Genomic DNA, 25,655 nt, shown 5'->3' on the forward strand with positions numbered 1-25,655 from the left:
TAACCAATTAATGATTTTAACCATTTTATTAGTTTTGCAGGAGAATATTACTTTTGTACATGTTAACTTTGAATTTCACTTCAATTAGTACATTTTGTTATTCATATAACAATAAAAATGAATCACATTTGTGGCCTACTTACAAACTATCTTCATATTACTTATTGTTCCTTTGCCAATGCAATCTACAAGATCAAAATCACAACACGTTTCGGTAGTGTCTCAAGAAAAGAATTTTATGCTATGATGCTGATAAATTTGAAAGCAGAAAGTAAGAAAACAAATCTATTTGGTCTTTTTCCTCAGCAAACAAAATCCATTATTCTGAAGTTACTAGAAGGCCTGCACTGCTTTAGATTATTACCCAGGATAATAGGTTTGCTTGCAGCTTTCTGAACAACTACAGCAGCTTACCGATAACCTGGGCCAGGTTGGGTGTACCCTTGAGCAAATGGGGGACGATTACGTGCATATGGATTTGATCCAGACGGTGGCGGTGTCACATTACTCCCTGGGGAAGGTGCAAATCCTGGCCTTGGCTGGTAAGCCCCTGTTTGATTTGGAGCTATACCAGGCTGGGAGGCAGGTGGTATTGTGTAATTAGCGGGCTGAGAAGCTTGTGTTGTATAATTCTGTGGTGGAAAGGAACCTGCTTGGTACTGCTGAGGAGGCTGTGATGGCATTGGCTGGGCTTGGGTGGAGAATCCAGGTGCAGGAGCTTGGGGTGCTTGCTGATTGAAAGCTTGAAATTGCTGAGCCTGTTGCTGGGAGGATGCTGGCTGGTTGTAAGCTGTAAAGGCAGAAAAATTAAAATAGGCAAGCTCAATGTAAATAAATGGAAAAAAAATTCACAGTATAGTTTCACGTGATTACTTTATACTCTACTTACACTCTAATTAAATTCTCAAAACCAAGTATATTACATAATACCCAAAAGATTTGAGTTTCTTAAATGAAATCTATTGCCGAGTATAATGTTTGCACATGAGATGTAACAATTACTGTTCATTTCTACTTTTATTCTCTGCACAACCACATTAAACATTGGTGCCAGAAACCCATTCCAAAACTAATAGCATTCGCTATTATTTAGTACAATCACAGAGTAATGAGGCAGAGTCGAAGCACAATAAAAACTGAGAAGCTGCTGTCTTGAGATGTGCAGCTCTATCACTAACATTTTTGAAAACAGCATCTTGCTGTTCAAAATGATTAAGACTGGTGTGGACAAGATCTAACCGTTATGGTAAGTTCAGTTTGTATTTGCATGCCAGGGCAGGAGCGCCACACTGTTTTATTTTGATTACTTAAATTTGGTTGCCCAAGTCCCACATTAATTCTACCTCTCACTTACAGCAACTTTCAGACCAAAGTCTCATGTGAATTCAATAGGCAAATGGCAAGTGCCAGTCAATCACTTAAAGTAAATTCTGGCCTACTAATTTACCTCTTCAATTTTCCTATTGCATCAGTACCATACCTGGATGATCCTGTTCATCCACCCAGAAAAGAGATTAAGATTACAATGCTCTGTCATATCTTGGAAATCTCTAAATTGCCAAATATAATGTGTACAATTCTGAGCATCACTTTTTAGATTTTGAAGCCTTGTAGAGGGTAAGAGGAGGTTCATCATGGTGAGGAACATCAATTAGGTGAAAAGATTGGAGATGTATTAGAGTAAAGAAGATTAAAGAATGATTCAATATAGACCAAAATAATAAGGAAAGTGTTCCTTCTGGCAAGCAGGTCAGTAAATATAGGTGATGGATTTTTAAAAATAAGCAAAACACTGGAGGGAACTCCATAGAGAGTTACTCTGATCTAGAACCACAATGGAAATAGAATCAAAAAAATTCATGGGCACATACTTGGGTTATGGGATGAAGCTGTGACATGTAATTAGAGCAGACAGTTCACTCAAAAAGATGGCATAAGGCACAAGTTGGAATGGCCCTTTTCTGAATTGTAAGGTTCAATGATTTTACTCTTCATAAAAAAGTGATAATTATGTATCCTCACCATACCATTAACATGACATTTTCACAACTAGCAATACTTGCACAAGATGCATCTGACATCTAGTTTCCTATTAAGTATTCAGAACCAGATATACCTTAGACCTATACACTTCCTGTTAGATGAATAAATGTAGAGGTTACACTGCAAAGTAAAATCCCTGGCTAAACAAGAATTATGAAAGGAAAGCACAAACAGGACAGTATAGCTGCATAGTGTGGGAACATCCTCTCATTGTGTGAGGGATATTTAATGATAGTTCAAATTTACACTGGAATGGCTCAGGACATGTTCTCTCAACTCCCTACCACATCATTAGAAGTACAAGTGTGTCAAGATTTGGATTTAATCAGGATTTCATATTTAACATCGCAACACTATTGTTATATACTTCCTTCCATGCATTTATTTTTCATTTTTATTCAGCAATAGATTATACCTTGCACTTTAACTTCTACATATGCTCCATAAGCAGTCTGGTTCTGATTATTTAGTAGGAAACCAGACATTCAATGCATCTTATGCAAGTATGTGCTGCCAATAAAATATCATCTTTATATTGAGATACTTTTAGAGCCAGAAAATACAGAGATAGAAAGCCTTCAGCTTTGTGACAAACGTTTGCACAATTTTAATCAGTCATATCCCCTCATCTATCTTGGACAACTCTTCTTATAACTAGCATGAACAAGAGAAAACAATAATAAATCAAATACGAGCAAGGCCATGGCAAATGGCAAAGATCTGTGTGGTAATGAAAAAAAAATTAAAAGGTAAAGGATAAATAGTGATTGTCATGTTCAAGCTTATAAAATTCAAGATTTCTATCAACACGCTTATTTGGTCCTTACACTTCAAAGCTTAATTAAAAACACATTAATTAATTTCAATCTGCACATACATTAGCTCTTTATATGAAAGGAGTTTGAGCTGTTTTTAATCACAAGAATGCAGTGAATGGGCCTCACTCCATCCTGTGAAGCCTACAATGTAAACATACTCAAGTTTCAAAATCCAACAGCGTTAAGTACCCACAACAACATTTTAATGTTCATATAAGGGAATCGGTGTATATACACAGGGCACTAGTGTTGTCTTCTGCTCTTTTGTGAGTCTGCAATTAAAGGGAAAACACATAAAGACCATTCTCAGAACAATATGCACAGATCCTCCCACTATCAACCAACACCGTTCAAAGTTTCTCTTACGAGTGAAAGTTTACCCTCCAGACATGCGCTTCAGCTGTGTTAACTTGATGACATGTCTAATTTGATTAAAGGTGTGACCATTATAGTTAAACCAGGAACATTACAGGCTTTTGTGTTACATTTTCTCCGATTGGCTCATTATGATGAGTCTACATAAGAGTTAGAATAGATCAGGATTCACCAGTTTTGTATTTACTGGTTTATATGGCTACAGTCAATGCAGCATAAAAATACTTCTGCAAATGAGCAAAAAGCATATAGTCTTAACAGATGCCTTAAAGATAAACACAAATCAGTATACAAATTTACAGTACTAAGTATGAGAAATTTGCACTGAAACCACCATTAAAATCCACTCATTAAAATAGATGATAAAGATCCACTAGTTAAAATTTAAAAGAATGTTTTTGTCAAATTTTGTTTTCCTGAAAGCTATTCAAATTCTAAAACATTTGACTGCACCTCAATTGTAGATAGAGGTGGGAATGAATACATCCAAGGAGGTCTTTCCTAAATGTAGAAAATGCAAAGTGATAGGTTTCTCCATGGTCCAATGTAGGAGAACTAATTTTATATTCTCCTTGCAGAAGATACATGGCACACACTTGTCTTTCAATAAAGAGTACACTCCTAACATTTTAAAAGAGAGACTAAGTAGTTTCAGGAGTGGGGAAATAGGGGAGTTTCAGAGGTTCTGGACTAGGTAGCCGAAGCCAATGGTGTGTAGAAAATAAAGGATACACATAAGAGTTGAAGATTCACAGAGTTGTGAGAAAGAGGTAGGGCCAAAAGTTATAATTATTGGGCGGGCAAGGCCATGAAGAAGTTTGAATATGTAGATGAGAAAATTAAAATCAAAGCACTGATGGACCAAAAGCTAATGTAGGGATAATGATATTGTTTACTTGGACTTTAGTTAAGTATTTGACAAGATTCCTCATGGTAGGCTGGTCCAGAAGATTAAGTCACATGGAATCCACGGTGAGTTGCTAAATTGGATACAGAATTGGCTTGGTCATAGGCGACACAGGGGAGTGGTGAAGAGGGGTTTTCCTGACTGGAGCTCTGTGGCCAGTGGTGTTCCACAAGAATCAACGCTGGGACCTCTGATGTTTGTAATAACAATGGCAGCAGGAAGGACGTGGAGGCTTTGGAGAGGGTGTAGAATTTCACTAGAACGTTATCAAGATTGGAGTGTATAAGCTATAAGGAGAGGTTGGACAAACCTGATTGTTTTCTCTTAAGAGCCAGAGACTGAGGGGCGACCAGATAGGAGTATATAAAATAATGAGAGGCATAGATAGGTACATTGTCAGAGTCTTTTTCCCAGGGTGGAAATGTCAAATACTAGAGGGCAAAGGTTTAAGGTGAGAGAGGGAAAGTTTCAAGATGCATGAGACAAGTTTTTTTTAAACCACACAGAGAGTGTTAGGTGCCTGGAATGCATGGCTGAGGGAGGCGGTAGAAGCAGATACAATAGTGATGGTTAAGAGGCATTTAGACACACACATGAACAAGCAGGGAATAGAAAGATATAGACAATGTGCAGGCAGATGGGATTAGTTAGATTAACATCAAACAGCACCTGATCCTGTGTTATATGGTTCTATGTTTAAAATAATGAAATTGTGGTACCACATAAAAGCAAAAATATCAAAGATATTCTCTTTTAGTTGCTTCCTTTCAAGACCTAAATGTACAGTTTGCTCCAATAATTCCAACATTTCATTTATTTGGCTAGTCTTACAATATTGTCACAGAATATTTTTCTCATAACTTACTGGCTAACAATAAATGGAACCAATATGTAGTATCTGACTAGAGCTTCATCCAATGTAAGCATTGCTATATGGACTAATTAATTATGCCTCCATTTCTTCCTCTTCATATCTGTTTGCATTTGTCTATTTTGTTTCATCCTCAGTACAATTTGAGGACGTGGAGGACTTGAGCAAGGAGACTTACTCAATGACAATGTCCATTCTCTGTAGCATGAAGAGATGTGTATATAATCGCATAGCCAATAATGACTACAACAGCATTAAAAGAATTACTTGCAATTTCTAGTTATATCCCAACCCACTCAGCAAACCAGCACAAAAAAAACACAGGGAAATTTAAATACAAGTTATGCCTTAGGCCACTTACCTTCATGTTTTTTTTGTGATCTTTTACATTGGTTCAAGGTTCAATTTGCCCATATCAGGCCCAAGCCATAAAACAAATCCTGTCACCAGGTTAAAATTGTAAAATTTGGCAAACTACCCTGGAGCAGGAAATTTAAAATCTGCTTATTTTCCCACACATGCTGACAATAGTGTATGTTTTATGAATCATGTACTTAAAACAAAACTGCCTTAATAAGAAAGTGACTATTAAAGACCAATTAAACACAAGGCCACAGTAGCTTCATTAAAAAAGCTACTGTGGCCTTGTGTTTAATTGGTCTTTAATATGATGACAGAGCCATTTCTAGCTGCGTGAATCAAACTATACCAGGTTATGAGTACATCAAGGAATGCTTTTTCATGGAGAATAAAATTATATTGTACAAATTCCCCAAATGTACTGCTACACAACAGATATGTTTATGATCATGCCAAAATTTATTTAGCAGGAACCTCAGCTATGATCCAAAAAATCCAATTGTATTTTGGGTGCAATTTCCTGTCTGCAATCCCAAAAGGTTTACAGCATAGAAGTTTATCTAGTTTGCTCTTGAAAGCCACAATTAAATCTGCCTCCACTGCACACCATGACCCCTCCGCCAACCCACCAGTACATTCCAGATTCAACCACTTTCGGCCGCAAAAAAGTTTCTCCTCATGTTGCTTCACATTCAATTCATTCTCCATCCACTGTCCTTGACCCTTCTATTAATGGGGAAGGTTCCTCTCCATCGAGATGCTTCATGATTTTAAATAACTCAAACTCCCCTTCAACCTGTGTTCCAAGGAGAATAAGCCTTGCCTCATCTCTGAAACCTTCACCACCCAAAGTGGAAACTCTACCCTTTGTTTTTAAATCAGACTTCACTTATATGTTAGAAGCAGATTTGCTTACTTATTGACCTGTGGAAATCACCTCCTGAGGAAAAGGTGCAAGCCCACAATGAAATGATGCTGGTACAAATCCCATCTGATACCAGTCAGGTTCTTTGTTGCTGTACTTAAAAAGGTGAAATTTGTGATAATACTTTCCACATATTGAAATTTTATGTGACGTGACATCCACATGTTCTGGTTAACATTCTACAGGAAGGATGTGATTAAGCTAGAGAGGGTGCAGAAAAAGTTTCACAAGGACGTTCTGGGACTGGTGGGCTTGAGTTATAAGGAGAGACTGGATAAACTGGGACTGTTTTCCCTAGAACAAAGGAGGCCAAGAGGTGACCTTGTATAAAAGTATAACATCACAAGGATCATAGATAAGCTGGATGGTCACAGTTTTTTTCCCAACGGTAGGGGAATCTAAAACTAGAGGGCATAGATTTAAGGTGAGAGGGGAAAGATTTAAATGGGACCTGAGGGGCAAGTTTTTCTACACAGAGGGTGGTGGGTATATGGAACGAGCTGCAAGAGGAAGTGGTTGAGGCAGATTTAAAAGACATTTACACATGTATATTGGATAAGATGTTTAGAGGAATATAGGCCAAATACAGGCAAATGTGACTAGCTTAGAAAGGCACCTTGGTTGGCATGGATGACCTGGGCCAAAGTCACTCTATGACTCGATGTGATTGTCAGCTTAAGCTATTAATATTTTTGCACTTTATGGTTAATTACTCATTATTTAAAAGCGAGCTGGATTTCCACTCCAGTTCCTTTCCATACTCAACAAACAAAACAAACATTTCAAAATCAGTACTTCTGTGGAAAGAACCAGAATTCAATGCAGTGCTGATGATTTTGTCCTTTTATTGCTATCTACTCACCTGAGTACGGTGGCCCATACTGTGGCTGAGCTTGTGGCTGTTGTGGCTGAGGTGTATACCCTGGTTGTTGGTACTGCTGATACATTTGACCTATTCAACAAAAAGCATTTGCCTTCAATTATATATCAGCATTATAAGGTTACACATAAATACAAAATATTGACAGAGGAACATGTCCAGAATGCACCTTATTCAGGCAAGAAGCAATTTTACATTTTAGTTTAAATGACCAATAGACCCATCTTTCAGGGCTTTCATTTCCTTTCCTATAGCTGATGTCTCAGAAAAGCAAATGACATTACTTTGTCACCCACATTAATGGTTTACGAAGTAAAATGACTCCTGGATTACACCAGTTCACGTACTCAAAGATAAGCCCTGTAAAAACAAAGCATTACAATTACTACTTGCAAGCCAAAGGTCTGGATTTTCACCAAGTCTTGAAATTCATATTGACAATTGTGAAGTTTTCTAATTTGTTAAATTAAAAAGCCAATGAAACAATCTGACCCCACCACCACCCTCATATCCTTGAACACACCCTACCAAGGACATTTATTCAAAAGATTGATTTCTTTTCCAGCAGGGAAAGAAATGAGGCTTTGGGTACATAGGTGGTACAAGTTAGTATTTGGAATGAGCTAATTTCTATCTTTACTGACTTTAAATTCAGCAATGCAAGTCCAATCACAGATAAGCTTTTCACAATTTAAATAAATCACTTGGATGAAGGTACTGAAGATAGAATTGGTAAATTTGCTAATGCAAAGATGGGCAGTAAAGTAAGTGGTGAAGAAGAGTAAAGCAGGCTACAAAAGGATATAAATAGGTTAAATGAGTGGACAATGAGTTGGCAAATGGAGTAAAAAGTGAGAAAATGTATTGATATTGTATTGGATTATTATTGTCACATGTACCAAGATACAGTGAAAAACTTGTGCTTTGCGTGCCATCCAGATCGTGCCATACATAATTACACTGAGGTAGTAAAAAGAAAACAGAATGCAGAATACAGTGTTGCAGTTACGAAGAAAGTGCAGTGCAGTGCAGGTAGACAGATAAAGTGCAAGGGCCTTGACGAGGTAGAATGGGAAATCAAGAGTTCACTTTTTAGCATATGAAAGGTCTGTTCAAGAGTCTGATAAGAGAAGGATACGAGGTGTTCTTGAGCCTGGTGGTTTGTGCTCCCAGGCTTTCATATCTTCTGCCCAACGGGAGAGGGAAGAAGAGAGAATGACCGGAGTGGGAAGGATCCTTGATTATGTTAGCTGCTTCCCTGAAGCAGTGGTAAGTGAAGACAGAGTCAACGGAGAGGAAGTTGATAGACTGGGCTGCATTCGCAACTCTCTGCAATTTCTTGAAGTCTTGGGCAGAGCAGCTGCAAAAATTGTTAAGAGTCATTGGGAACGTGCTGAATTTTCTAAACTGTCTATTTTGCCAGGAAAAATAGAGATCATATTATCTGAATTGACAGATAGCAGAGTTCTGACATAGAGTGTTTTGGGTGACAGTGTAATTTTCTCAAAAGACTTGTATGCAGGTACAGCAATTAAACAGGAAAGCTAATAGAATGTTATCATTTATTGCTACAAAATGAATTGTACCAAAGCATTGATGCAGCTGGTCCAGTTGGATCTTTGGCCAATGATGATCATTGGATGTTTATGGGACTCAGTGATGGTAATGTTCAAGATGGGCAGTTAGATTCTTTCTCGGCCTTATCTGGCAACTTCTAAGGCACTACTGTTACTTGCCACTCATCAAGCCATCCCTGAAGGATATCCAGGTTTTGCCACACTCTTTGGTCCAAGTTTGCAACAAGGCCACGATAAGATCTGGAAGAAGAGGTCCTGGCAAAACACTGGGTAATTGCAAGCACACTATTGGTGAATAAGTACTATTTGACAATAAATCAAGGACACCTCGTATAACTTTGCTGACAATTGAGAGCAGACAGATTGGGTGGTAATTAGCCAAATTGGATTTATCCTGCTTTTTGCAAAAACAACATACCTCAACAACTTTCCACATCATCAGGTGGTTGGTACTGTTGCAATCAAACTGGAGCAGCTTGGCTGGAGAGAGAAATTGTTCTGGAGCAGCTAGGCTTCAGATCTACACCTGGGATGCTGTGTAGCCTCACGGCCTGTTTGCTACCCATTGCTCTCAGCTGTTTCTTGATGTCATGTAAACAGAATTGGCTGAGGACTGGCTTCTATAACAGTGGGATCTCAAGAGAAAGCCAGGATGAATCATCCAACTCTGTACTTCTGGCTAAGCTTGGCCGTGAATGCTTCAGCCTCGTTTTTAGTACTCTGCCATCATTAAGGAAGGGGATTCCTTGGGGCTTCCTCATTTTCTTTTTAGCTGTACCCAGTTTTAACCATGTTTAGTTATCCAAACAAATAGAGTAAATAAATATTTGAATCTAAATGCATGAAATATTTGGTGCTGAATTTGTAACTGTTTGGATATTCCAAATCTTTTTAATCCCCCTTTCTGGAATGTACACAAAAACCATATGACTAATAAACATCATGATGAATGTTCTAACGTGTAATCAAGAACTGGTGCAGCTGATGCTCTATGAAAGTTCCTTTAACCAGAAAACACGTTTTCCCTGTAAGTCACCAATGTATTAATGAAAATCATGGAAAACAAAAACAAAATTTGTTAACATTATTTGGGATGCGAATAGTCTTTGCACAGATGAAACATAACAGAAACAGATCAGTAAACTGTTCATGCTGATGTACAAGTGAATTTTATTACCTCACAACACTGTGTAAACAAGTTATTTTTCTTGCACTCCATTCTAAATCTTTTATAACTGGCTCCTTTATTCCAATCTCAAACCCTGAACTGATTATTTTATCTACCTTCTCAGACCTTTTCAGATCCTTTCTGGAGCCTAATACTGTACATAGTACTGTAACTAAACTTCGAATTCCATCAGCCAGAGAATTACCTATGTTTCTCAACACAAGATGATCTGTTTAACAAACTGAAGACTGTAATTTCTACATATCCTCCATTCCATCACCCTCTCTTCCATTCAGAGCTCTGTCGTTACCTTTTCTATCCAGAAACTGCACCGATAGACAAATTTTTATTTTTAGCTCAGTCCTCTATCCATGTAGTCCCTTAAAGAATGAGCTATTACCTTCAATGTTGGTACATTACAAATTTTTGATGTTACTCCTATTACGTATGCATCTGAACCACTGATAATACACAAAAGTACATCTGGAATTGATCACAGTTGGACAGCAGTTCCAATGCACTTTGCCACAAATTCACAACAATCCTCTTCCATTTTAGACTAATGTGAATTAGATCTCATTTACTGAGTCAAGTTCCTTTACCAATGCACCTTTGATTAGTTTTTAGCCACATTAAATTTCATCTTTCATTCTTTTAGAATAGCCACATTATTTTTTGAATACCACCTTCCTCCCATAATCTCTTCATTTATCAAAAAGTTTTATATTACCAGAAGCTGGCAGATATTTATTAAATATCTGAGTTTGCTGCATGCAAGTTGGCTGTAGTGTCACCTACTCCAACCTTACCTCTTCTGAACGCTCTGCTCTCCACTCCCTCTGCACTAACCCTGACATTGTCATCTAGATTCCAGCATCTGCAGTCCTTTGTTTCTCCAGATATTTATTAAACTTGTGTGGATTACACGAATGAGCATAAAGTCTTTTTCCTTCCTGTGAGAGTTTGCTGCATGCAAATTGGCTGTAGTGTTTCCTACAATAAACTTCAGAAGCACGTAAATGTAAAGTGTCCAGTGTTCCTTAAAGTAACTACACAAATGCAAATATTACTTTTTCTAAAAAAAACATGATCGCCTATGGTTGAAACAATATTGCTGCAGCCACATCTGTGCCTAGTCAACAATTTCCATTGGGCTACACTGCCAGAACTGCAAACCACAGCAGCCAGGCACTCTGATGAAGAAAACATCTCTAACACTTTCAGGGCAAAGGTGCTTCGACAGTATCCAAAAATCCCTTGTAACGAGAAACAGTCACCCATCTGTTGTCAAGTGTTCATTAGTTCCATTCAAATTTCCAAACTTCTCTACTGAGTCTGTGCCTGTGCTTGTGAATTTCACCTTGTAGAGTCGGGAGTTGCAGCGAGATTTGGAGTGGGAGCTTTGAAAAGAGGTGAGTCTCTGTGCGTGTGCTTGTGAGTTTCACCTTGCAAGAGTCTAAGAGGCACATTTCCAAATTATCAATAATTGATTGACTAATTAACAGCAGCGAATAAAAGGAAAGTAGGTATAAGCATAGCGGCCACTGTGTGAGTGGACCAGGGTTAAAGTGGAGCACTTGAGGCTTTGGCTTGAGGGGCTTCACCGAGAGGAGGCGGAGGTAAGTCTCTGGTGAGTTTTTCTTTCTTTCTCTGGTTTTTCCTTTAGTGCCAGGCTAGAGTAGTGAGAATGGCTCCAGCGTCAGTGGTGTATTCACCTTGTGAGATGTGGGAGTTCTGAGAGACATCCAGTCTCTCTGATAACTACATCTGCACGAGTTGCATCTGGCTGCAGCTCCTTACGGATCGCGTTAGGGAACTGGAGCTGCAGCTGGATGACCTTCGGCTCCTACGGGAGAACGAGGAGTTCATAGATAATAGCTACAGGGAGGCAGTCACTCCTCAGCTGCAGGAGGCAGGTGGGTGTCTGCCAGGAGAAGGAGGGAGAGCAGGCAGGTAGTGCAGCATACTCCTCTGGCCGTTCCCCTCAATAACAGCTATACCACTTTGGATACTGTTGGGGGGGTGGGGGGGAAAACGACCCACCAGGGGAAAGCCGCACTGACCAGGTCTCTGGCACTGAGCCTGGTCGTAGGGGGGAGAAGAGGAGAGCAGTAGTGATAGGGGATTCCACAGTAAGGGGGGGGGGGGGGGGAGCAGACAGGAGATTCTTGGATGGTACGTTGCCTCCCAGGTGCCAGGGTCAGGAACGTATCAGATCGGGTCCACAGCATTCTGAAGGGGGAGGGTGAACAGCCAGAGGTCGTGGTACATATGGGTACCAGTGACATGGGTAGGAAAAGAGATGAGGTCCTGAAGAGGGAATATAGGGAGCTAGGTAGGAAGCTGAAAAGAAGGACCCCAAGGGTAGTAATCTCGATTGCTGCCTGTGCCACGTGCCAGTGAGAGTAAGATTAGGTTGATTTGGCAGATAAATGTGTGGCTGAGAAGTTGGTGCAGGGGGCAAGGTTTCAGACTTGTGGATCATTGGGATCTCTTCTGGGGAAGGTACGACCTGTACAAAAGGGACAGGTTACACCTGAACTGGAGGGGGACCAATATTCTTGAGGGCAAGTTTGCTGGAACTGTTGGGGAGGGTTTAAACTAGTTTGGCAGAGGGATGGGAACCCGAGTGATAGGTCAGAGGTTGATGCATTTAGTGTACGAGTAGATGCAGAGTGTAGAAAGACTGAGGAAGGAGAAGCAGTTGAAAGGGTAACACTACAGTCAGTGGATGGGCTGAAGGGTGTCTACTTTAATGCGAGAAGTATCAGGAACAAGAGTGATGAACCTAGAGCATAGGTAAGTATGTGGAACTATGACATGGTGGCCATTATAGAGAACTGACTGTCACAAGGGCAGGAATGGCTGCTGGATATTTCGGGGTTTAGAAGGTTGAAAAGGGATGGGGACGGAGGTAAAAGAGGTGGGGGAGTGGCTTTGCTGATCAGGGACAGTGTCACAGCTGTAGAAAGGGAGGACGTCCTGGAGGGATCCTCTATTGAGTCAGTATGGGTGGAAGTCAGAAACAGAAAGGGAGCGATCACTCTATTGGGAGTATTCTACAGACCCTCCAATAGCAGCAGAGACACTGAGGAGCAGATTGGAAGGCAGATTTTGGAAAGGTGCAAAAATAACAGGGTTGTTGTCATGGGTGATCTCAACTTTCCTAATATTGATTGGCACCTCCTTAGTGTAAAGGGGATAGATGGGGCAGAGTTTGTTAGGAGCATCCAGGAAGGATTCCTGACACAGTAATGTGGACAGGCCAACTAGAGGAGAGGCCATACTGGACCTGGTACTAGGCAATGAGCCTAATCAGGTTTCAGATCTCTCGGTGGGAGAGCATTTTGGAGACCATAACTCCTTGACCTTTACCATAGCCTTGGAGAGGGATAGGAGCAGACGATATGGGAAAGTATTTAAATGGGGGAGAGGGAATTACAATGCTGTTAGGCAGGAACTTGGGAGTGTAAATTGGGAACAGATGTTCTTGGGGAAGTGCACAACAGAAACGTGGAGGTTGTTTAGGGAGTACTTGCATTGGGTTCTGGATACGTTTGTCCTACTGAGGCAGGGTAAGGATGGTAGAGTGAAGCTTAACTAACGTTTAGAAAGCAAAGATCAGACAGGGCCCTGGAGAGTTACAAGGTAGCCAAGAGGGAGCTTAAGAATGGACTTAGGAGAGCTAGAAGGGGGCATGAGAATTCCTTGGTGAGTCAGATCAAAGAAAACCCAAAGGCATTCTACACGTATGTGAAGAATAGGAGGATGACTAGAGTGAGGGTAGGACAGATCAGGGATAAAAGAGGAAACATGTGCCTAGAGTCGGAAGAGGTAGGGGAGGTCCTTAATGAATACTTTGCTTCAGTATTCACCAGTAAGAGAGACCCTGACTTTTGTGAAGATGGCGTACGACAGGCTGATACGCTAGGGCATGTCGACATGAGGAGAGAGGATGTGCTGGAACTTCTGAAAAACATTAGGACAGATAAGTCACCGGGGCCGTACAGGATATATCCAAGGTTATTAAGGGAAGAGATTGCTGTGCCTTTGATGATGATCTCTGCATCCTCACTGGCCACAGGAGTAGTGCCAGATGATTGGAGGGTGGCAAATGTTGTTCCTTTGTTCAAGAAAGGGAGTAGGGATAACCCTGGGAATTACAGGCCAGTGAGTCTTACTTCAGTGGTGGGCAAATTACTGGAGAAGATTCTTAGAGATAGGATTTGTGGGCATTCGGAGAAACATAAGCTAATTAGGGACAGTCAGCACAGCTTTGTGAGGGGCAGGTCATGCCTCACGAGCCTCATTGAATTCTTTGAGAATGTGACAAAGCACATTGATGAAGGTAGAGCAGTGGATGTGGTGTACGTGGATTATAGTATGGCATTTGATGAGGTTCCTCATGGAAGGCTCATTCAGAAAGTCAGGAGGCATGGGATCTGGGGAAGCTTGGCTGTGTGGATTCAGAATTGGCTCACCCATAGAAGACAGAGGCTGGTTGTAGATGGAGAGTATTCTGCCTGGAGGTCGGTGACCAGTGGTGTTCCACAGGGATCTTTCTGGGACCTCTGCTCTTTGTGATTTTTATGAATGACTTGGATGAGGATGTGGAAGGGTGGGTTAGTAAGTTTGCTGATGACACGAAGATTGGTGGTGGTGTGGATAGTGTAGAAGGTTGCTGTAGGTTACAACAGGACATTGACAGGATGCAGAGCTGGGCTGAGAAGTGGTAGGTGGAGTTCAACCTGGAAAAGTGTGAAGTGATACACTTTGGAAGATCGAATTTGAAGGCAGAATACAAGGTTGATGGCACAGAGGGATCTAGAGGTCCACATCCATAGATCCCTCAAGACTGCCACGTAGGTTGATAGTGTTGTTAAGAAGGCGTATGGTGTGAAAGCGTATGTTAGGGTATTGAGTTCAAAAGCCTTGGGGTAAAGTTGCAGCTCTATAAAACTCTGGTTAGACCACACTTGGAATATTGTGTTCAGTTCTGGTGACCTCATTATAGGAAGGATGTGGAAGCTTTAGAAGGTGCAGAGGAAATTTACCAGGATGCTGCCTGGATTGGAGAGCATGTCTTATGAGGATAGGTTGAGTGAGCTAGGGCTTTTCTCTTTGGACTGAAGGAGAATGAGAGGTGACTTGATAGAGGTCTACAAAATGATAAGAGGCATAGATCAAGTGGACAGTCAGACTTTTTCCCCAGGGTAACAATGGCTAAGATGAGGGGACATAATTTTAAGGTGATTGGAAGAAGGTATAAGGGGGTTGTCAGAGGTAAGTTTTTTTTTTCAAAACAGAAGAGTGGTGGGTGCATGGAACGCACTGCTGGCAGAGGCAGATACATTTGGGACATTTAAGAGCCTCTTTAGATAGGCGCATGAATGACAGAAAAATGGAGGGCTATGTGGGAGGGAAGGGTTAGATAGATCTTAGAGCAGGATAAAATGTCGGCACAACATCGTGGCCCAAAGGGCCTGCACTGTGCTGTAATGTTCCATGAAATAGCCAACTGTTTCTCCACACATTTGGTGTGTAATCCTTTCCAAAAAGAAAATAGAAGTATTAAATATTACCATGTCTTTCCTCCAATATTTTTTTTCATTTATCATTCTTTGAACCTTGTATGGAAAAGTTGGAAAGCAAGTTCTATTATGGAATTTCTGACAAATTTTTGGGGATTAGAAACATTGGTACTTGTTGAATAAATCTGTTTCAAATTTATCTACAATATATATTTGAAAAAAATAGATGCTTTAGAACTTTACACTTTCCCACTGGAAAAATTACAAAACCAATTACCTACTGCATTACTTTAAATAAAAAGAGAAACAAAGAAACAGAGAAACTATCCGAGAAAGAGAGAGAATATCATTACTTTTTTTTTTACTGGATTGAACAAAAGTAATTAAAAAAACAAAATGTAATGTTTAAAATAGAAGTGTTTTGTATACTTTTCTATGGAATACAATTCTATTCACCTGTCACCATCTATTCTCTATGGGCCCCAAGGACTGGAGAAGGACGTTTTCACTCATTAGCCCGTTTAATAAGACCACGGTGATCTGGAACTCAACCAACATCTCACCTTTGCAAATATCTCTTTAAAAACCTATCAATCGCAGAATTAAAGTGAACAAATGTCATTTACAAATGAGAAATTCAAACTGCTGCCACCTTTGGACTTGCTTCAGAATTGATGGCTTTGCGGATGATACAAAGATAGGTGGAGGGGTAGGAGTGTTGAGGAAGCAGGGAGTCTGCAGAAGGACGTGGACAGGTTGGGAGAATGGGCAAAGAAGTGGCAGATGGAATACAGCGTAGGGAAGTGTATGGTCATGTACTTTGGTAGAAGGAATAAGGGCATAGACTATTTTTTAAATGGGGAGCGAATTCAAAAATCGGAGTTGCAAAGGGGCTTGGGAGTCCAAGTGCAGGATTCCCTAAAGGTCAACTTTCAGGTTAAGTTGGTAGTAAGGAAGGCAAATGCAATGTTAGCATTCATTTCGAGAGGACTAGAATAAGAAAGCAAGGATGTAATGCTGAGGCTTTATAAGGCGTTGGTCAGAACATGTTTGGAGTATTGTGAGCAGTTTTGGACCCCACATCTAAGGAAGGAAATGCTGGCATTGGAGAGGGTCCAGAGGAGGTTTACAAGAATTATCCTGGGAATGAAAGGGTTAACTATGAGGAGCGTTTGATGGCTCTGGGCCTGTATTCGGTGGAGTCAGGGATGAGCGGGGATCTCATTGAAACCTACTGAATATTGAAAGGCTTGGATAGAGTGGAATGTGGAGAGGATGTTTCCATTAGTGGGAGAGTCTAGGACCAGAGGGCACAGCCTCAGAATAGAAGGACGTCCCTTGAGAACAGAGATGAGGAGGAATTCTTTAGCCAGTGGAATTCATTACCTGTGGAGGCCAAGTCATTGGATGTAGTTAAAGTGGAGGTTGATAGGTTCTTGATTAGTAAGGGTGTCAAAGGTTACAGGGAGAAGGCAGGAGAATGGGGTTGAGAGGGAAAAATAAACCAGCAGTGATCGAATGGCGGAGCGGACTCGAATGGCCTAATTCTGCTCCTGTGTCTTATGGTTATGCTTCTTAAATTCATTCCTGAACTCCTTTGCTAATTTTTTAAACTATGTCCCCAGTTCTGGAATCCAAAACAAAAAATAGTTTCTCTCTCTCTCTCGAGAACAAAAAGAATGAAGGACTTTCATTTTCAATTATATTCTCTGCATCTACATAGTATTTTTCATGGCCTTAAATCACCTCAAAGTACTTTACAACCAATGAACCAATCTCTCAATTCCTCTTAACACATTAGAAACTTTGCTCAATTTACACATTAACCTTGTCAATTTAAGGATATACCATCCTAGTTTATATAATCTCTTGTTGTAAATTAATCCTTGAAGTACAAGTATCATTCTGCTAAATCTATGTTGCAATCCCTCCAAGAACAATACATTCATCCTAAAATGTGATGCCCAGAATTGCCCACAGGACTCCAGGCATAATCTAACCAGGGTTTTGTCAAGCTGTATCATGACTTACATTTCCTTATAATCTAATTTTCCAGATGCAGAGGCAACCACACTTGTGCATCTGTCGAAGCCATTTTTAAAAAGGAATTAATTATTCCAACAGATGATTACAAGACACCTCTGATCACATCTTGCCAAATGACTACCACAGGGTTTAATACTGACTTCAAAATGTAAAGATAATTAGCCTTTCCTGTTTGTGTCAGAACTAGCCAGTCCTCAGGTAACTGAATCTGCCCTGAACATCAATCATTTTGCCTCTTCACAAATGTTGTCTGCTTTGTGGAGTATTTCCAGCATTCTCTGTAATTACGAATCACCAACAGCTACTGTGTTTTGTATCTCATAGTTCCAGAAATGTTTTGTTTTCTCCACTGCCTCCATTTTATCTCCCTCTATGTATATTGCTCAGGGCAGATCAATTGTGATTAACAACCATTCATCATCCTCCCTTGTGTGGTATCAACGGAACGCGTGTCACTTGGTCAACGTTCTTCTTCACCACATCACAGACATTTTCTTCACTCTCCTCTTCCCTGCAACTTGAAACATGCTTGTTTTCTTACTTTTTCAATTGTGATGAAAGGTCATCAACCTGAAAAATTAAATGTTTTCTCTCCACACATGCTGCCTGACCTTGAGTATTTCCAGCATTTTTTTGTTTTTATATCTTATATTTAGGACATCTAGTTCTGAACTGCTCACAGATAAAAAGGCCTTTTCCATGACCACCCTGTCAAATCCTAAGGATCTTTCAAGATACTTGATTTTTTAAAAAAAAAACAAATTCATCCAATGATACCCTCCTGAGTTTTTCATATCCATTTGCACTTTTCTCCTGTGCTTCTCTATCCTTTTTGAATTATGTTAATTAAAAATGTACACAAAACGTTGAATGTTCTACACAAGTTGAAAAAAGCTTCCTAGTTTCTTAATTTTATTCTTTGAGAGATAAATCACAGTACTTTACTTTCAATTTTTAATGCATGGAATGCTCCTGCACACTTGTGTTCAATGTGCATCTGTAATCCATGACGTTTTACACTTTAGGGGATAAAATTTCAAAAGCAGCATACATCATGCTTCATTGTGAAAGCAGCCGATGACAAATTTCTACCCAAATTTTCTGAAGTGCTAGTTGCCTGGTGTTTTATTCCAATTAAGAGCCCATGTCACCTTTGTAAATGTTGATAAGTTGCCTTAACACTGATCCCTGTAGAACACCATATTTCAGTTTTAGCTTATTATATTCAAACTAATAGAATTTCTCTTACAATTCTGCTATTATTGACATTTTGTTTAAACCGTTAAGATACTTTTTATCATTTTAGAAATCCATTATATAAAACAAAAGTAAATACAAAAGATCTTAATCAAAGTATTATTCTTCCAATTAATTCATGTGGATTTAATTTGCATCACTTGAGTTGATCTGTCCCTTCGCAACACATTATAAACATTGTGACCACACAGCTGGAACTTATAATAGCTGTAGCACTATGCAATGAGGTTATTAAATTTGCACCACAAAAATGCAACTTTGGTGCTTAGCTATTTGAATATTTAGGACGTTCAAAAGACAAGGATATAAGTTTACAATACTTTTGCCACAATACTAACAAATTATCATGACACTGCTCCAACTGTATATTTGCTTGTTTATTCAAGATGGCAAACAAAATATTTGCTCCTGCTTACCTTTTGTAGCTAGATTTATCTATCTTTTCCCAGAAATTCATTAAAGGGATGGTATTTCACCATTCGCCCAATCCCTGTGTTTTGGTGAACTTACAATGTCAAACTCACATGTTTGCCTGATGCGCACACAGTCACTTTCATTCTGAATTATTGATCAACTTCCTTGCCCTTGCCAAGTGCTACCTGCTGCTGTAAATCCCATCCTTTTCCCAGATACCATTATTTTTACTTGCTAAATCGCCCTAAAAAACAAATTCACAATCTCCTGTTCCTCTCCTGTCAACAATGTCCAGTCAGCTTCAATGATTTGGGGGACTTTGTTATAAAAACCTTTTCATAGATTTAATCATGCAATGTTACTGAAAGAACTTGTTCAACTTTGAAGTTACTTTGCTCCCTAGATATTTTACAGTTTCATTTATAGAGATAAAATATTTGCAAGACTTTATCTAAATAAAACCTTAAAAAATTAATAACATGGAATATGGACTTAAATATGTTACATGTACAATAATAATTCTTCAATTTAAATCAAATTGTTGGTCTAATCAGATCAAAATATTGTTAGCTGAATAACATAATCATTGGTCAATTTCGAGAGATTACTAGATAAGCATATGGAGGAATTTAAAATAGAGGGATATGTGGGAAGAAGGGGTTAGTTAGATAGTCTTTGGCGAGGTTTAAAGGTCGGCACAGCATTGTGGGCCGAAGGGCCTGTATTGTGCTGTACTGTTCTATGTTCATAATGTCATCCTTGCAATACAGCATACATCAAGACTGGATATGAAAAGACGGATAACACTTGCCATAAATAGATGAAATATTTGCAAGACTGTGTACTTAAATAAAACCTTAAAAAAATCATGCCACTGTACTTATAAACACTATTTACATTTTTGTCACTATACGTACTGCTGGTGCCAATGTTCAAGGCAATAAACATCAGTAACAAGTGTAGACTACAGTGGTCTCACTTTTGCTAAGGTTGTGATACTTTTCCTCCATTGCTCCTCATTCCTTCAGGATGGTGATATCTGAAGGTGGTACATATATCAAACAAGCTGCCAGAGAAAGTGGTTAAGGCAAGTACTATAACAACATTTAAAAGACATTTAGACAGGTACATGGATAGGAAAGGCTTAGAGGGATATGGGTCAAATGTGGGCAAATGGGACTAGCTTGGATGGGCAGCTTGGTTGGCATGGTCGAGTTGAGCCGAAGGACCTTGTTTCCATGCTGTATGGCTCTATTAGTAGTGAGAGTTTCTATTGGATGTTGTTTTTTTGTCAAGTGTGGCACTTTCTGCACAAGGAAGGCTTTGCACTAGGATCATAAAATGAACTTCATAATCCTTGAACAACATATAAAACCAGCATGAAAGCAAAATGCTATGGAATTTTAACACTTCGTTTTGGGAGCACTGAATTTCTAGGTGATAGGTTCTCTCCATTTGGTTAGACATTTAGTCTGCCCCAACATGGGAACGTCAAACTGCTTTTAAAACTATCACCACCAAGCACTCCCAAATCAGAAACATAACAACCATGACCTAGTCTATTTTATGAAATAGAAATCTTCACCCTGGAAATCAGATTCAGTAAAATGTAGTGCCAAAGTTTTGCAAGTCACCTTTCACAAGAACCTGGTGTAAATTTATAGTTGGCAACACTTACACTAAAATACATTGGTTCTGCCTTAAATACCTTAGCTTTCATGCAAACTACCATTTGATAATATGTGAAGTAAATGAGAGAGATTTCGTTAACAAACAATGCATGATTACCTTCGATGAGCAACAATGCAGTTTCGCAGATTTCACAAAGCAGATTCTGACTGCCAAACTATTTCTCGCTTAGCAATCTTAATCACATATTAAATGAATTTTTCTCCCTCTATCAACTCTAAAATCATGCCAAAATCACTTGGGTATAGATGGACTGTTTCCCCACATAGGCTGATGTATAAACATGGTAATTTTTCTTATGACAACTTTCCAATTCCTCCCTCTTTTGTATTCTCCTGCCACTTGTACAGTGCCTCTTCAATTAATAGCAATCCAGCTTATTCTCATAAATCCAAGAACAGATGCACTCAAGTGATAACATCTAGAACATTTCCATGACAGCAACCTGCAGTGGTGATGGCATATATTTGGTATTGGCACGGAAGTACACCATTTACACCTTATGCAAGTATTGAGGAACATCCCATGTGACCTCCAGTGTTAGCTAATAAAGTCATACAGTACGGATGTAGGTAATCGATAATTCCAACACTTCTGCTAAACATGTCACATACAAGGAGACAAACCATCTGTTTCTGAATGCATATTACAAGTACAGGGAAAAATCTCTGGTAGATCCCTTAATGCCACTCATTTTAAAGGTACACAGCAGCCTTGAACAGTGAACCACATAAAGCACAATAATGCCTTGCTCTTAACTTCTCATGGTCCTGAAAGGTGAAGATAAAAGCCTTTTTTGCAAATTACCTTCTTCATCTACCCGTTTCCTCCACTGTCACCATCATTAATAAGTGTAAGGAGCTCATGATTTCTTTGTCACTAGGAATGAAATCTACTACTCTGCAGTTTCCCCTACTTCATCTCCCTCACTGGGCCAAACATTTAATGATATCTCTCTAGCCCTAACTTCAAACTCATATCTTTCTCTAGTTTATTTTCGACAGCCTTACAAGCTTTCCCAAATTTATCCTGTCCTGGAGATCCATCCAGCCCATGTTCCCGACTTGGGTCTTGCTAAACTGCTAATCATATGGCCTTACTGCTACATTTTATAACGGCTTAAACAATTCTATCTCCTTCAAATCAACTGTCATTACTGCTACCCTCCAAAAAAATCTGTCAACCTTGCAAACTGCCACTTCATCTCCAACCTCCCATTTCCATTCAAAGTCTCGCATATATGCTTCCAATGTACAGTGGCATGCAAAAGTTTGGGCACCTCTGGTCAAAATTTCTGTTACTGTGAATAGCTAAGCGAGTAAAAGATGACCTGATTTCCAAAAGGCATAAAGTTAAAGATGATACATTTCTTTAATATTTTAAGCAAGATTACTTTTTTTTTATTTCTATCTTTTACAGTTTCAAAATAACAAAAAAGGAAAAGGACCCGAAGCAAAAGTTTGGGCACCCTGCAAGGTCAGTACTTAGTAACACCCTCTTTGGCAAGTATCACAGCTTCTAAACGCTTTCTGTAGCCAGCTAAGAGTCTTTCAATTCTCGTTTGGGGGATTTTAGCCCATTCTTCCTTGCAAAAGGCTTCTAGTTCTGTGAGATTCTTGAGCCGTCTTGCATGCACTGCTCTTTTGCGGTCTATCCACCGATTTTCGATGATGTTTGGGTCAGGGGACTGTGAGGGCCATGGCAAAATCTTCAGCTTGTGCCTCTTGAGGTAGTGCATTGTGGATTTTGAGGTGGGTTTAGGATCGTTATCCTGCTGTAGAAGCCATCCTCTTTTCATCTTCGGCTTTTTTTTTTACAGACAGTGTGATGTTTGCTTCCAGAATTTGCTGGTATTTAATTGAATTAATTCTTCCCTCTTCCAGTGAAATGTTCCCCGTGCCACTGGCTGCCACACAAGCCCAAAGCATGATCAATCCACCACGGTGCTTAACAGTTAGAGCAGTGTTCTTTTCTTGAAATTCTGCACCTTTTCTTCTCCAAACGTACCTTTGCTCATTGCGGCCAAAAAGTTCTATTTTAACTTCATCAGTCCACAGGACTTGTTTCCAAAATGCCTCAGGCTTGTTTAGATGTTCCTTTGCAAACTTCTGATGCTGAATTTTGTGGTGAGGACGCAGGAAAGTTTGGAGAAAAAAGGGTGCAGAATTTCATGAAAAGAACACCTCTCTAACTGTTAAGCACGGGGGTGGATCGATCATGCTTTGGGCTTTTGTTGCAGCCAGTGGCACGGGGAACATTTCATTGGTAGAGGGAAGAATTAATTCAATTAAATACCAGCAAATTCTGGAAGCAAACATCACACTGTCTGTAAAAAAGCCGAAGATGAAAAGAGGATCGCTTCTACAGCAGGATAACAATCCTAAACACACCTCAAAATCCACAATGGACTACCTCAAGAGGCACAAGCTGAAGGTTTTGCCATGGCCCTCACAGTCCCCAGACCCAAGCATCATCGAAAATCGGTGGATAGACCTCAAAAGAGCAGTGCATGCAAGACGGCCCAACAATCTCACAGAACTAAAAGTCTTTTTCAAGGAAGAATGGGCTAAAATCCCCCAAACGAGAATTGAAAGACTCTTAGCTGGCTACAAAAAGCATTTACAAGCTGTGATACTTGCCAAAGTGGGTGTTACTAAGCACTGACCATGCAGGGTGCCCAAACTTTTGCTTCGGGTCCTTTTCCTTTTTTGTTATTTTGAAACTGTAAAAGATGGAAATAAAAAAAGTAATCTTGCTAAAAATATTAAAGAAATGTATCATCTTTAACTTTATGCCTTTTGGAAATCAGGTCATCTTTTACTCGCTTAGCTATTCACAGTAACAGAAATTTTGACCAGAGGTGCCCAAACTTTTGCATGCTACTGTATGTGTTCGCCTTTCCCTAAACTTCTAGTCTGAATCCCTTAATCATCTTTCCTCCCTTCCCCTGTACTGGAGCAAAGTGACTCTGACAAACATGAGGCAGTAAAAAAAAATGTTCAACTTGGGAAATACTGAAATAGGGAGGGGTGAAGTAGTTAAAAATGGAGATGGAACACACTTTCATAGCCTGACTTGACTGATTATAATTTGAGATAGCAGGCAGTGAGCATAAAAGGCACAACCACATAATGGCTTCTTTTAATATACAAATAGGTTTTCCTGATATGTCAGCTGTGGCTCAATTGGTAGCATACTCACCTGCGTCAGGAGACCCATTGATTTAAGCAGCACCTAAGCACATGACCACGACTGGCACTATTTAGGATGAGATAATACGCTTGGGCCCTGCTGGCCCTCTCACATGGACATGCAAGATTCCATGGCACTATTCAAGGAGAGCAGAGGATGTACCCCTGGTGCTCTGATGAATATTTAATTAAACTACAATACAGATTTTCTGGTCACTAGTACAATACTGCCAGTGGGACACTGCTGTGCACAATTTGGTTGCTGCATTTCCTATAGTAATGGGGGCATTGGCTGTTACGCAATTTGAGATGCCTGGGAGTCATGAAATGTACTATTTAAAAGCAAGATTCCTTTTTTCTTTCTGAAGCATATTCCTGGAAATATATAATTTGTACACATGCTGCAGGCAACAGAAAACACTTTGCATTATAGGCTGATTCTAAATGTCCAACATTGAGTAGTTACCATGCATTGAAATAAACACCATTAAATGTAAACTGAAAAAGGGGTTTATAATGTGACATTCTGAATGTCCACTAAAACATTTTTTTAAACCATAACATTTTGTTTGGACCATGCCAATTTCTCAACATCTGAAGCTGTCTGATTATTTGCTGACCAGCAGATTCAATCCAACAAGAAATATCGTAATGTTTATGCTTCAGCACTGGAACATTATATCAATTATGAAACCAGCTTCAGACCAAAAATTTGATGGGAATTGAAGTACATGCATATATTTAATGATTGCAAAACTGGTTCATGTGCTGTAATTGGATTAAATAAATGCATTTATAGTTTTCAAAATTGAGTCATTAGAATCTAGCACATCCACTCAAAGTGTACTATTTGAACATCTGGCTTCATTTTGTTATTTATGTCAGGACATTTCAACCACTTTAAATTGTACCATCAGAATTCAGCATCATTATCAATCTATCCAAGGGGGCAGTGATGATAATGTGTAGCCTCCTATGTGGAGTGACTAGTAGCAAGGTTTGAAAATTGGCATTAACGACCAAAGACAACGTCTTTGGTTTAGTCAGTATTTAGCTTTAGAAAACCTTGCCTAGATGACAGGCAGAAAAGTTAATGGAATAGAGCAAAAAGAAGTATGTAACAATCACCATTCCATATTTTATGAAGCCATTCAATTACATAAAAAGGACTTTTACCCTAAGGAATTTATACAGAATGATTTTCACTTCTGCGGTATTAAATAGTTTTGACTCAATGGCACAGCAAGTTTCCTGCCATTTCACCTCAAGATCCAAGGTGACTTAGTCTGAAGGACATAAAATGGGATCTTTACAGGTGGTGCTACTCAATTTATGAGGGGGAAGAGAAACTGGTTTCATGATGTACATCAGTCTCTAGAACCAAACCAAACTTCTAATTCAGTTTAGGGAAATTTTGATTATAAGATAACTCTTTTAAATTCTGGAGCAACAGCCTAATGTTTTTCTTTTTAATAAACTTCCCCTTCCTGTTAATAAATGTATACTAAATGTGCTACTAAAGAAAGTAAATGCAGAGGAGATAAAGGCAGAGTAGGGAAGATTCTTTGGAGACACAAGAGACTGCAGATGCTGGAATCTGGAG

The 25,655-nt window shown here is 39.4% G+C and overlaps 1 protein-coding gene across 2 annotated transcripts in view; it reads right to left on the reverse strand.

Annotated features, from left to right (window-relative positions):
* Positions 1 to 11: 11 nt before the first annotated feature.
* The window catches only part of tfg (trafficking from ER to golgi regulator), a 95,993-nt gene continuing 70,349 nt past the window's right edge, over positions 12 to 25,655 (reverse strand). For both annotated transcript variants that reach the window (XM_052014160.1, XM_052014159.1), the window contains 2 exons: positions 7,162 to 7,251; positions 12 to 790 (listed from right to left, as the gene is read on the reverse strand). In XM_052014160.1, the coding sequence (XP_051870120.1) occupies positions 411 to 790; positions 7,162 to 7,251 (470 nt within the window). In that variant the 3' untranslated portion in view covers positions 12 to 410. The remainder of the gene's footprint in view (positions 791 to 7,161; positions 7,252 to 25,655) is intronic.

Source organism: Pristis pectinata, chromosome 4 (genome assembly GCF_009764475.1).
Source record: "Pristis pectinata isolate sPriPec2 chromosome 4, sPriPec2.1.pri, whole genome shotgun sequence".
NCBI lineage: Eukaryota > Metazoa > Chordata > Chondrichthyes > Rhinopristiformes > Pristidae > Pristis > Pristis pectinata.